Source organism: Tinamus guttatus, unplaced genomic scaffold (assembly GCF_059628265.1).
Source record: "Tinamus guttatus ecotype Peru unplaced genomic scaffold, ASM5962826v1 Tinamus_guttatus_pri_ptg000533l, whole genome shotgun sequence".
In the NCBI taxonomy this organism is placed as follows: Eukaryota; Metazoa; Chordata; class Aves; order Tinamiformes; family Tinamidae; genus Tinamus; species Tinamus guttatus.
Window position 1 is genome coordinate 370470 of NW_028289067.1, and position 12156 is coordinate 382625.

At 47.7% G+C, this 12156-nt stretch overlaps 1 protein-coding gene across 1 annotated transcript; it reads left to right on the plus strand.

Annotated features, from left to right (window-relative positions):
- Window positions 1-946: 946 nt before the first annotated feature.
- LOC148592712 (solute carrier organic anion transporter family member 2B1-like) lies at window positions 947-11898 on the plus strand (the record flags this gene model as incomplete). The annotated part of the gene is made up of 5 exons (XM_088534066.1): window positions 947-1042; window positions 8721-8858; window positions 8953-9115; window positions 10481-10708; window positions 11800-11898. Coding segments are annotated over exons 1-5 (709 nt in total), but the record flags the coding sequence as incomplete, so codon positions are not given.
- Window positions 11899-12156: the final 258 nt, after the last annotated feature.

Consider the following 12156-nt stretch of genomic DNA (forward strand, 5'->3'; position numbering starts at 1 on the left):
GTAATCAGAGAGTCCCATCTCTTGGGACAGTAGAAATTGGCCTCCTTCCTCCCACAGGGATTGAGATGATTGTCAGAGAATCACGGAATTACAGGGACTGGCAGGAATCTCTGCAGATCGCCTGGTCCAACCCTGTGCTCAAAGCAGGGTCACCTGGAGAGACAGTCCCACATTCCTCAGCCTCCCTGGAAGGCTTCTCCGGTCTCTTCTTCATCTCCATGGCCCTTCATTGGACTCTTTAGAGCAGCTCCACGTCCCTCTGGTCCTGGGCAGCCCAGCACTGGCCCCAGCGCTGCAGACGTGGCCTCCTCAGGGCAGAGCAGAGGGGCAGGATCACATCCCTTCAGCCCAGGACACCACTGGCCTTAGTGGCCACCAGGGCACATTGGAGGCTCATGGTCACTTGTCCTCAGGATGCCCAGGTCCTTCTCCAGAGCTGCTCTCCAGCAGGTCATCCCCAACCCATGCTGGTGCATGGGGTTGTTCCTCCCTAGGTGCAGGACCTGGCTCTTCTCTCTGTTGAACTTCATGCGATTCCTCTGTTCCCACCTCTCCAGCCTGTGCAGGTCCCCCTGTGGGGTATCAGCCACTACTCCTACTTTTTTGTCACCTGTAAATGTCCCTGCACTCATTACTCAAGCTGTTTGTGGAGTAAAATAATTGCCAAGTGAAGTGGTTGATAATTCTTAACTTTCCTCCCATAACTCTTAACCTGGCCTTCAGCCATGCCCTGGTGATTAGGTCATTAGTGTTTTGCATGTTGCTTTGCAGCAGGGAATTGCTAAGAGAAAAGGAAAACATGAATAATTAGCAGTTCGTTATGGTGACTGTACGCCTGTTGCGGGGGTGTTTGCAAAGCATGACTGGATTTTGCTGTGCTGAGCAAAGCGAATTCATGTGGAGCAGCTGGCATTGTGCTGAATGATTTATTTTGGCAGGCGGATCAAGCAGACCTGACGGAATGACAACCACTGCCACCAAGAGCAGCTTCCGGGATCAATCCCGGACCACCTTCTGCAAGAACCCATTTCTCAGTATCAAGGTAAATACCTCATGTTTTCTATAACTCCCCCTTTGGATTGCTATCTTAGGAGGAGTTAACTCTCTGCAGAAAACATTGACTTGATTTCTGTCTAGCAAACGAAGCGGCTATTTCAGCCCAAAATAAATCATGTTGCAACACAAGTTTAACTTCCAGGTTCTGCAGTACTCAACTTCCATGAGAGAAGCTCACAGCACCCAAGCCTGCTCTTCAAGAGAAGCAAATATGTTTGCAAATATAATATATGCAATATATATGTTCGCATATATAATATATGCAATATATATATAACACTTAACTCTGCAGAAATTGCTTTTTTTTTTTTTAGCTTCTCTCCTGCATGCTCCATCCACCACTTTGCTGGCACGGCTCAGATAAATGCACACATGCAGCAAAGGGAACAGAGACCAAGGATGGTGGGTGCTCGCTTGGGGTGGTGCTGGACACACAGCAGCCTCCAAAGCTGTGGGCCATGGTTGCCTGTTTAGGCATCTACAGAAGGCAATAAATGGTATCGAGTTGGCTTAAATCCTACTGTGTGACAGTAGTAGCAATAATCACATTGACCACGGTGATTTAGGAGCAAGGTAATGCTCATCTTGCAACAGAATCAAATTCCTATTTCCATCTACGAATGGGACATTTTGAAGTTCTGTGCTCTTTTCTCACGCATTTCAAGGAGACAGAAAACTAGACTGTACTCGCAGTTGCTCTTGTTGGATGATAATTCCTGTGTTTGATGGAGCATATCATGTGGTTTGTGAATATGAGCTTTCAAGGTGCTCTTGTTGAAACAAATGGATTTGACAGGAACGGTCTCTAGCTATGGGGATATCCTGCTGTGAAGAAGGTGCTTGAAACAGCAGAGATCTGTGAGAGCCCGGGCTCCAGATGATGTAATGTGGGAACAGCAGAAAATCTGTCTGCCAGGTGAATAAATGGAGAGCAAGATGGAAAATACTTTCCCTGACATTATGTGACCAAAGGTTTGTGGATTTTCTTTGCACACATGCAGTAAGTTTGATGTCTCACTGTAAAATCCTCAGCATCGTGGAACTACCACGGCTCAAAGGCTTTTTGTAGAGAGAAACATCAATGATTTACTGCATAAGGCTGCCCAGGAAGCATGCTGCAAAAGCGTGTGATTTAATATGGGCTTCTCTTAGCGTGGCATTACGAGTGTGTGCACAAAAAGATGTTTTCATTTAGTTGGAAGACTTGGTAAATTGGAGTACAGGTTCCCATATTCTCTTTTATCTCCTAATTGAATGTTAATGTAAGCTGGGACAGCTCATTTAAATCTTGTTGCTTCAACGTTTTATGGAAATGCAACATCCTACTGGACTCGATGCAGCTTCCCAGGTCCTCACATCCTGAAGGTATGAGGAAATCTTGACAGACCCATGGGGGCTCCTCCACTTCTGGGGGTGACTCCCGCTGTACTTCAGCTGCTGGTTCATATCTGTTTGGTTGAATAATTGCACTTTATGAACAATACCAACGTCATCATCAATTTGTCCTTGGTGCTGCATTAGTACGGTAGGACTCATCACAGAGTCTCAATATTGGAGTGCCAATGTTGTAGACCAAACCTGAGAAGGGCAGATCTGAGACTGGCTATGGATGCTAGAGTCCATTGCTTTCTGGAGGATATCCTAGAGGGCAGGAAGTGTGGGATTTGGGTGGAAATGGGTTATTGAGGCCAGATCTTCTCTTCCTGGACATCTTGCTGCTTTTCTTCTGCTTGGCAAGGTCTGCAGAGGAGATTTGGGGGAATCCTTCAAGGTTAGTCCAGTGCTGCAAGAGGGTATTGCCATTGCAGCAGACTGGGACCAACCTTGACAAAGCCACTGCTGGGTATTTCCCTGACTATAGCACATGGCCAGGGTGAGCAAATCCCATTCTCTTTTTTTTACCCTTCACATTTAGCTATCTTCTATAGCCCTTTTTTCCGCCTCTGAAGCTTGTGTCCAGGCAGAGCTGACCTGACACATCACCAAACACACAATTAAACTCAGCACAGGATGTTTTCCCCAGATTGCCTTTTTTTGCTTTCAAGAAGTTAGGTCACCCTGTCCAGTTTCCAGATAACCAAATGATGTCCTCAGAAAATATAACTTCAAGAGCAGGATTTTAATAGAGCAAGATTTGAATAGCTCTTGCAGATACATAAAAACAATCACCCAGTGTAGCTTGTGTGTTTGAAGTGGCTGGAGGACTGAAAATCACAGCACTGCAATGTGGATATTTGTATAGAGAGGCATGAAAAGTAATTGCTACATGTCAAAATGTGACTCAGGGACATGAAGTCCTTGTGGGGATTGGTCTGCAGTCTGATGTGCCCTAGGCTTATAACGAGATTTGACATCAAATCTTGCTGTATGTCAGAATGGATAAAATAAGATCTGATGTGGCTTCTATTGAAGTCCAGCATCTTGCCTTGAGTTTCAGCAGCATTTGCACATGGTGCTGGATCCATGAGCTAGGTAAGCACAGCTTTCCTGAAGAAGGGAGAAACTGGTTTTGAAAGACTGTTATAGTCACAGTACAACTGCAGATGGGAATGAAGCAGGTTGAGAGTGACATGGTTTGCTTGACTATAAAAACATATTCTGTGGCATCTTCCACTCTAATCAGTATGAAGAGTTCTTGCCCAAGAAAGCTGGGGCATTGACTAGATTTGAAAGGCCACTGAAACATTTTAGTATCATAGAATGCTTAAGGTTGGAAGGGATCTCTAGGGATCATCTAGTCCAACCCCCTGCACATGCAGAGTCACCTAGAGCACGTGGCACAGGACTGCGTCCAAGCGGGTTTGAAGATCTCCAGAGAAGGAGACTCCACAACCTCTCTGGGCAGCCTGTTCCAGGGCTCTGGCACCCTCACTGTCAAGAAATTTTTCCTTAAGTTCCTGTGGAACTTTTGGTGTTTCAGTTTGTGGCTGTTTCCTCTAGTTCTGTCAGTGGCCACCAGTGAAAAGAGGCCGCCCCATCCTCCTCACTGCTCCCTTGAGGTACTTCTAGACACTGCTCAGGTCCCCTCTCAGCCTTCTCTTCTCCAGGCTGAACAGGCCCAGCTCCCTCAGCCTCTCCTCATAGGGCAGATGTTCCAGGCCCCTGATCATCCTTGTGGCCCTGCGCTGGACTCTCTCCAGCAGCTCCACATCCCTCTTGTAATGTGGAGCCCAGAACTGGACACAATACTCCAGATCCGGCCTCACCAGGGCTGAGCAGAGGGGCAGGATCACCTCGACCTGCCGGAGACGCTCTTCTTAACGCACCCCAGGATCCCACTGGCCTTCTTGGCCACGAGGGCAACTGCTGCCTCATGGTCAACTTGTCGTCCACCATGACGCCCAGGTCCTTCTCTGCAGAGCTGCTCTCCAGAAGGTCAGTCCCCAGCCTGTGCTGGTGTCTGGGGTTATTCCTCCCCAGGTGGGAGGAATAGGTAGCATTGCGATGGCACGATCGCTGCTGAGCTGTGTCACCCTGTGGTGTCTGGAGGAGCGCTTCTTCCAGCTATCATCACCAGGTCACCACACTAGGTCAGTCAGGATGCAGGGGAAGGTGAGTGGCTTGGTGTGGTCCCATGGTGTGGTCCCATGGCCACATGGTGTTTGTCCCACGGCCACACAGCTGCGTGTTGGCATCATAAGCTTTGAGGATACATCCAGGTGCATAGGAACCTTCACCCACAGAGGGTGGCCTCCAGGCTCATTTGTTGACAGGTTGAGGGCATTCACTCTCTGTGACAACCGATCTTCACTGAAGAAGAAGGCAGATGTGTTTCTACCCCATGTGTTTATTGCAAGAAGATCTGCACAGCACCAGTGGAGCCTTGGGCTCAGTTACACGCAGTTGTTTTCGGTTAAACCAAAACTTACCGATTTCTCCGAGGCCCATTCCCTCTTGTCTACAAGAACAGCCCAGTGCATGGGATGGTGTCACATGCCGAGGCACAAAACCAGCTCTTAGCATGGCAGCCAATGTCTCCCAAACACACGGCAGGAGCATGACAGGGACTTCCCTGGGACACCTTGGGTAGGAGTCAGGGTGTATCTTTCGGAACCCATAAATGAGGGATTAATTGCCAAACAGCACTGAAAACACAATGGAAGCTCTTTAAGAAGCTTTGCAGACTAATAAAAGATAAGATATTGATCTCCAGATATATGTCCAGTTTGGCAATTTGCTGTCTGCTTAGAGTTGTCTAAGTTTCTCCTTCCTCTTAACTGCGTCCCTCTATAGAGGGGGAGCGGCAATAGAGGAGGCTTGACAAAGTGGTGCGGGATCCTTCAGAAAAAAAAGAACAGAAAATAAAAATAAATTAAGAAAAATATGCCGAGAAGCAGTGCTCTCATTCTGAAAAGCCTGGTGGCAAAGAGGCACCATCCAGAGTTTTGCTCCTGGTTGGAGAAGGCACGTTCTCCCCACTGCTGGCTGCTATTTGCTAGTTGTAAATGCATTACTAGAAGCTCTGCTTATTGTGATGCTTCGGAGCAGTTTATAATAAAAATATCATTGCAAACCACTCCCTTCCTTCCTCCTCGGCCTGCACAAATGCTGTTTGGTTGTTTTAATGCCAGCAGATTAGAGGGCAGAGGACGTGAATCCGGCTCAGTCTGTGATGGGAAAGAGGTGCCAAACATCTGGGATTGGGGGTGTTTCTGGGATCCCTGAGCTCTTGGACTGCTTCTGTTTTATGGGACTGTGTCCTGACCTCTGGGCCTGGGGTGTGAGGAAAAAGAAAGGCTGTTTTCTGTCAACCTAAGTCACCTTCAAATCATCATCTTGTGTTCTTAATAACTGCTGTGGCTGGTAGAGATGCTAGTTATAAGAGGAGCCTGTTCCAAGGATGGCTTTAAATGCCAGGACCATTTTCTCTCTGAAATTGCAGAGAAATCAAAATGATGAATCTTCCTGATCTCCTGAAATAATGAACCTAGAGAAATCGTATTTCTGCTGCTTGCGTAGTCCACCTGACTCAACCTGGCAGATCCCACCAAGCCCAGTCATGGATGGATCAGAGTCAATTAAATAAAAATGACCAGCTGGAGGCTTGCAATGACTCTGTGAGGAGCAAGAGGGGGACTTCACACTGTGGTGCTTTCGTTGCAAGGACTGAGAAAAGCAAATTGTCATCTCTACGGCAATTGCGAGAAAAGGGGAGTGCTAAATGGGTGGCAGATCCTGCAAAACACTAAGGCTTTCTGTTACCCTTCCTAGAACTAGTTAGCTCACAATTGCTGCAAAAGCTGGAGAAAATGCAGGTGATATTCTTTGCATTCCTACTCGTTTCTTCCCTCTCTGTCATTGTCATCCTGGCTTTGACTTTCTAGCTGCTCTCCTGCTTGTTTCTGACTTGTGTCTAAAAGTGTTTGTGCAGGGGCTGGCACAGTTACTCTTTGTGAATCCAGGTTTTTGTAAATCTCTTTTTCAGCACACAAAAACAGTGCAGAAATGCTAGGTTTTGGCTACTGGACAGGAAAAGATATCAAAACACTTAATTCAAAGCCAAAGGAGACCTTCTGCTGTTGATAGCTCAATCTTAGGAAGTTCTGCTGGGTCATCGGTGGGGTTTTCCTTCTGTTGAGCCTATCCTGTTGTGTCTCACTGGGGCTGGTGCCTTCGTAGCTCTGTAGATGAGCCCAGTGGGACAAGCTGCATGCCTGAGGACTCTGTCTGGGCTTTCTTTAGCCACCCCATGGCTACCTGCCTCTCCCAGGCCCTCAGTCTTCCATGGACCAGCAAAGTACATGAGCAAATGGGGAAGAGCTGGCTGCTTCCCACCCTGGAAAAGGAGAAAAGAAGCCTATGAAAACACTCTGCAGATTTCAATTCAGGTACTTCGTGAGCTCGAAGCCTAGATGGTCCCAATGCATAAGTCATGGCATTGACAACTGCCCCCAAACTGAGCAGACCAAGGGGCACATGGGCTGTGGACCCTTCTTCCAGTTTATATTTCTGCTCTGCATAACTGGAACTAGAAGCTGAGAGAAACCCTAAACTGTGTTTTTAAACTGGTGATTTCAACTTGAAAATTGCTGTTGTCCCATCACCTAGAAGGTCACCTTGACATGTTGCTACCAATACACATTTATCTCTGCCACTAAGAAACCATAACATTAGCAAAAATTGACCGTGATTGTGTTGGAACTGCCGTTACGGTGATTTGCAGGCTCGAGGACTGGAAGTAATCAGTAGGAAGAGCTCTGGGGGGAAAAAAAGAAAAAGAAAACACCAAGCTCTTGTCAAACTCCAAGAGCATTGGAGTCGCTCCTAGCAGATGTTGCCAAAGCATTTTTAGTCCAAACAAGCTGCAAATAGTGGCATGAAGCTGGATGGCCCTGGTTTGCATTCCTGCTTTGCTTCATGAGGACACAAACCTCTGAAGGCAGCGGTGCCATATGCTGGTATTCCAGTTCTCAGGAGCCAGCTAGGCTCAGACATACCTTTTTCCTTGTCCCCTTTTTGCACTGTAAATATTTCCGCTGCTTACAGAGCAGTCCAGCTTGGCAGAGGCACCGCTTCGATTCAGGAACAGAATGAGACATAGCGAAAAAACAGTGAGTGGCTCCTTGGCGTGAGGTTCCTGCCCAGCAGGAGCTGGCTGTGCAGTGCAGAGAGCCCCAGCAATGCCCTGCTCTGTCAAGGATGGAAAACATCTGCTAGAAGCAGCTCCCTGTGGCTTCTGCAGTGCCCAAGGCTGAGGGCAGCATCTCTGCTGGAGCCCAGGGGTATTCACGGCCTCTTGCAAGGAGATGGAGAGGCCTCTTTCCTTAGATGTGATGCTTAGGGATGCTTAGCTCATTTTAGCTCCTTTGGGGACAGGGGAAGGATGCCCGAGCAGAAACACATGGCAGCAGGGAAGGATCTTGCTTGTCATCACTCCTCATTCACCGAGCAATTTTCAGAGCTCTAGATGAAGGGCAAGAGCTCTCCGTCCATCCCGGAGCTGACCTGGGACAGTCTGCTGGGCATCTCAAGCAGGCGTTCGTCCAGATAGCCCCGTTCTAGTAAGTCCCAAACTCCGGAGGAGGAGAAGTCAGAGGATTTCTCTGGGAGCTAAAGGTCTTTGGCAAAGTTTCATTCAGGGAGTGGCGAAGAAGCATCACTTTCTCCAAAAGAAATGTCTTTTTCATCCAGAGCTCTGAACCAGGGGAAAAAATAATAATAAAGCAGAACAGCTGATTAATCTTCTCTGCTCTTCTCTAACAATACTGTTTATTGTCGAGTTTGGTGGTGGGGCTCATCCCCATCCTGCAGGAGCTCCTGCCAGCACTGGGGATAGCTGTTTGGCTTGGGCTGGGCTGGAGCAGGAGGTTGTGCAACCATCCCTCTCCACTGATGGATCTCGGAGTCATGGCCAACACAAACTCCTACCAGACCAAGTGAAATGAGTCCTTTGTCCAAAGCTATTTCCTCCTGAAGAAACTACTCGCCTTGACAAGCAATAACCCTGGTAACATTTTTGGCAGAGAAATGTTTACCGGCCCTGACCTGATTTCAAAACACAATCAACAACAGGAACAGGGCGGTATTCCAGAGGTGGCTATTCATGTTCGAAGACCCAACCTTTGTATATGAAATGCACTTGTTTTAAATGGAAAAATAGCTCGTTGTGAGGTTGCAGCTTGCAATCATGGTGCCATACTTTCTCTTTTTTTGTGTGTTGGCAGTTCTTCGTTTTTTGCCATGGGCTCCTACAGCTCTCCCAGCTCCTGATCTCCGGCTACATGAAGAGCACCATCTCCACCATCGAGAGGCGATATGGCCTGTCCAGCCAGACAACAGGGTTGCTTACCTCCTTCAATGAGGTGACATCTCCTTTTTATTAGTCTACCAGGCAAAAAAAAAATGCTCCTGTCATTCTTGCCCAGCATTTATGAGGCTTCTTGGTCGTTGCCACAGGTTGGAAACACGCTGCTGATCGTCCTCATAAGCTACTTTGGCAGCCGAGTGCACAGGCCTCGCTTCATCGGTTGTGGAGCAATTCTTGTCGCCTTGGCTGGATTTCTGATGTCTCTCCCTCATTTCATCACAGGACGCTACAAATATGACCAGTCCATTGCCAGTAGGTACTCTATGTGCGTATTTTACTTGTTTTAGGAAACATACAGGAAACAATAACCTTTTCTTATGGGTCTGCAAGCTGAGGCTTGACCTCGAGGAATTGACTATTGAATTTTAACTTTCTGCCAGTGAAATTGCCTCAGCTCTGAGAAGCAACAGCTGGCTCTGCAGAAGCAAGAATAGATGACAGCTCATGGGCTGGAGCCAGAGAAAAGGGCATTAAGGCTGTTAAAGTGGAGGATGTGCTCCTGATTGCCCTCATCTTCTACATATTTACACAGCAGATAAATCACAGATAATATGAAGGTCCCTCCCCAGCCATCAGGGATCCGATTTTCCATGAGAAGAGCCGGCCGGTCTGCACTCACATGAACTGCTGTCTTGGTTTTGGTTTCATAACTTTATATAAGGGGAGGCCTGGTCAACCCTGTCCTCGGAGCCCTTTGCAGGAAGATAACCAAAAGGATGCAGGAGGGCTGACCCAGGGAGACAGCAGAGGGATGTGAAATGCAGTTGTCTACAGTGGGAGAGCAGAGGTTTCACCGCTAAGTCCTCCTGCTTATGGGGTATTTTGCCTGTGTTTCTTAATTTCACTAAGTAGTTTCTGAGGGAACACCTTGAGGTTTAAAACCCCACAGGAAAATCAGCCTCTTGGGCCACTCATGCAAGTATATATCACTCATGGAAAACCAGGCCAAGGAGGAGCCGTGGGTACAGGATCCCTTTCTGAGAGAAGCCAAAGATGAAAGAAGGAAAGAAATAAGAGAGGAATTTTTTCTTTTGTTTCCTCCCCAAAATCCAGCTCTGGATCTCCAGCAAACCCATTAGAAGTCTCCTGTAAAAGGCTGTTCTCAACAGAAATAGCACAGTGGATTTGCTCAGCTGCAAACACCAAGAAAGGTTTAATAGGTGGATAATTCACAGATGCAAACCAGGATCAGGTGATAATGACATTTTAAACCAATTTGCCATGCATTTCAGAGCAGCTGGTGCCAGGGCCGTGTGTCCAGCACTTGGACTTGCATGACTTAGGACACAGCCATGGAAATCTGGTTATAATAACCGGATCCCTGGTATTTTAGGGGTGAAATGCACACTACCTGACCAACACTCTCACTTAGGCACCTGCATAATCCATTTTTGAGTAAAATAGGTTCTTGCTTGCTGAGTCACTGTTGACGAAACTGCAATTTTTGCTCGCTTAATTCATTGCAAGATCCACCTAAAGCTCCTGGAAGTGATCCTGGGCTCACATCTGTTGCATGCAGATCTCAGGGCTTGCTATTACCTTTAGGAAGCACAGATGTTGGGCAGCCCGTTGCCAAGCTTTGCCCCCCATCTGGACCCTCTCCCCTCGTCCCTGCAGGTGTTTTCAGCAACAGCACAGACCTCTGCCAGCTGGATGGCTGGGGGACCAGCGGGAACCTCAGCGATGAGAGCTGCACCCCCCGCAATGCCAAGGAGAACCACGAGCTCCTTCTCATCATGTTCGTGGCCCAGGTGCTGAGGGGCATCGGCGGTGTCCCCATCCAGCCCTTCGGCATCTCCTACATCGACGACTTCGCCAGCGAAAGGAACTCCCCCCTCTATTTAGGTAAGATGGGCAACAAGCCCTGTTACAGAAAAGGAGGGGATTCCAGAATTAGCTGTCTACAAAAACAGCAGGCATCGTACTAGTCCGCATGTGCTTGCCATAACCTTCCTTTTGCAAAAATAGTGTGTTCGCTTCAAGTTTGGACAGATTGGATGCAGACCAGAAAGAAGCAAGGAGACTTGGAAAACATAATTCAGGAAAGAGGGTGGAAATATTGTGCTTTTCAGCCTGGCAGTGAAAAGCTGGAAAGGAACATGATAACCATCTCCTCCTATAAAAAATAAATAAATAAATAAATAAATAAATAAAATAAAGCTTCAACAAAGAGAAACAGAATAATTGCATCTCAGAAAGCAGCTATGGACTTAAGCCAGAAAAAAAAAAAGGAAAGAAAGACTTTCTTTATCTATGAGAAATAATATTTAGGGAGCTTAAGCACCACACTCAATGGCCTGGGAGGCAGGCAAGGATCCTTCAGTGAAGTAGGTGCTGGAGAACAGCTGGGGCATGAGGGATGTCACAATGTGGTGGGATGGGATTTAGAAAAGTCACCTGTAGGACAGGAGTTTAATCTTATATGGTTTTAATCTTTTTATTGGTAATTCACATAGGGGTGATTGCTGTTAAAAGGTAACTGAGTGGCAGTAAACTGCGTTATCTAAAGCAGTGATTAAATCACAAAATGTGGTACAAATGTCAGCCTGGATTACACCAGCAGTTCCTCAAGTAACTTTGCATTTGCTGGTTTTCTTATACCAAAGGGCATATCGTAGTGCCAGGGGTATTGCAGCCTTTGCATGTGTCCAAGGGAAGATCTGATTCCTGTAAAAGGTTTCCTATGGAGAGAGCCGGGAAAGCTCTGTTGGGGTTGTCAGTACTTGAGAGGGAAGAAACGAAAGAGCAGAAACAAAAGTATGGGGGGAAAATGGCCATTTTAGAGGAGCAAAGTGTAAGGGAACAAGTTGAAGGTGGTGGCAGGACGTGGTGCGAGAGGATCCTGGTCCAGCCCATTCTGGCCCTGTGTTGATGCACCTCTTGTCCCTTTTGGTCCCCTTACAGCTGAGCCCGTTTCCACTCTCTTCCCTCTGCAGGGATCTTGTTCTCCCTGACTGTCATCGGGCCCGGGGTGGCCTTCATGCTGGGCTCTGCCATGCTGCGCTTCTACGTTGACATCGACAAAGTCACGGGAGGTGAGTCCATGCGTCCGCAGGGAGCCGTCCTCCACGTGCGGCACCGCATCCCTTCTCCTGCTGCACATCTGGGGTCTCTCACCCTGCGGGGCTGCTTAGAGGGAAGCTCCTCTGCATCGTGTTGGTCCTTCTAAGGATGTTCTGCTGTATGCCAGGAACAGCAGGCAGCTGGCTCAGGGGCAGAGGGGGAATGCAGAGGACATGCAAAACTCAGGGAGAGACATGGAAGAGAGAGATAAGGGAGAAACAGGGAGAAGG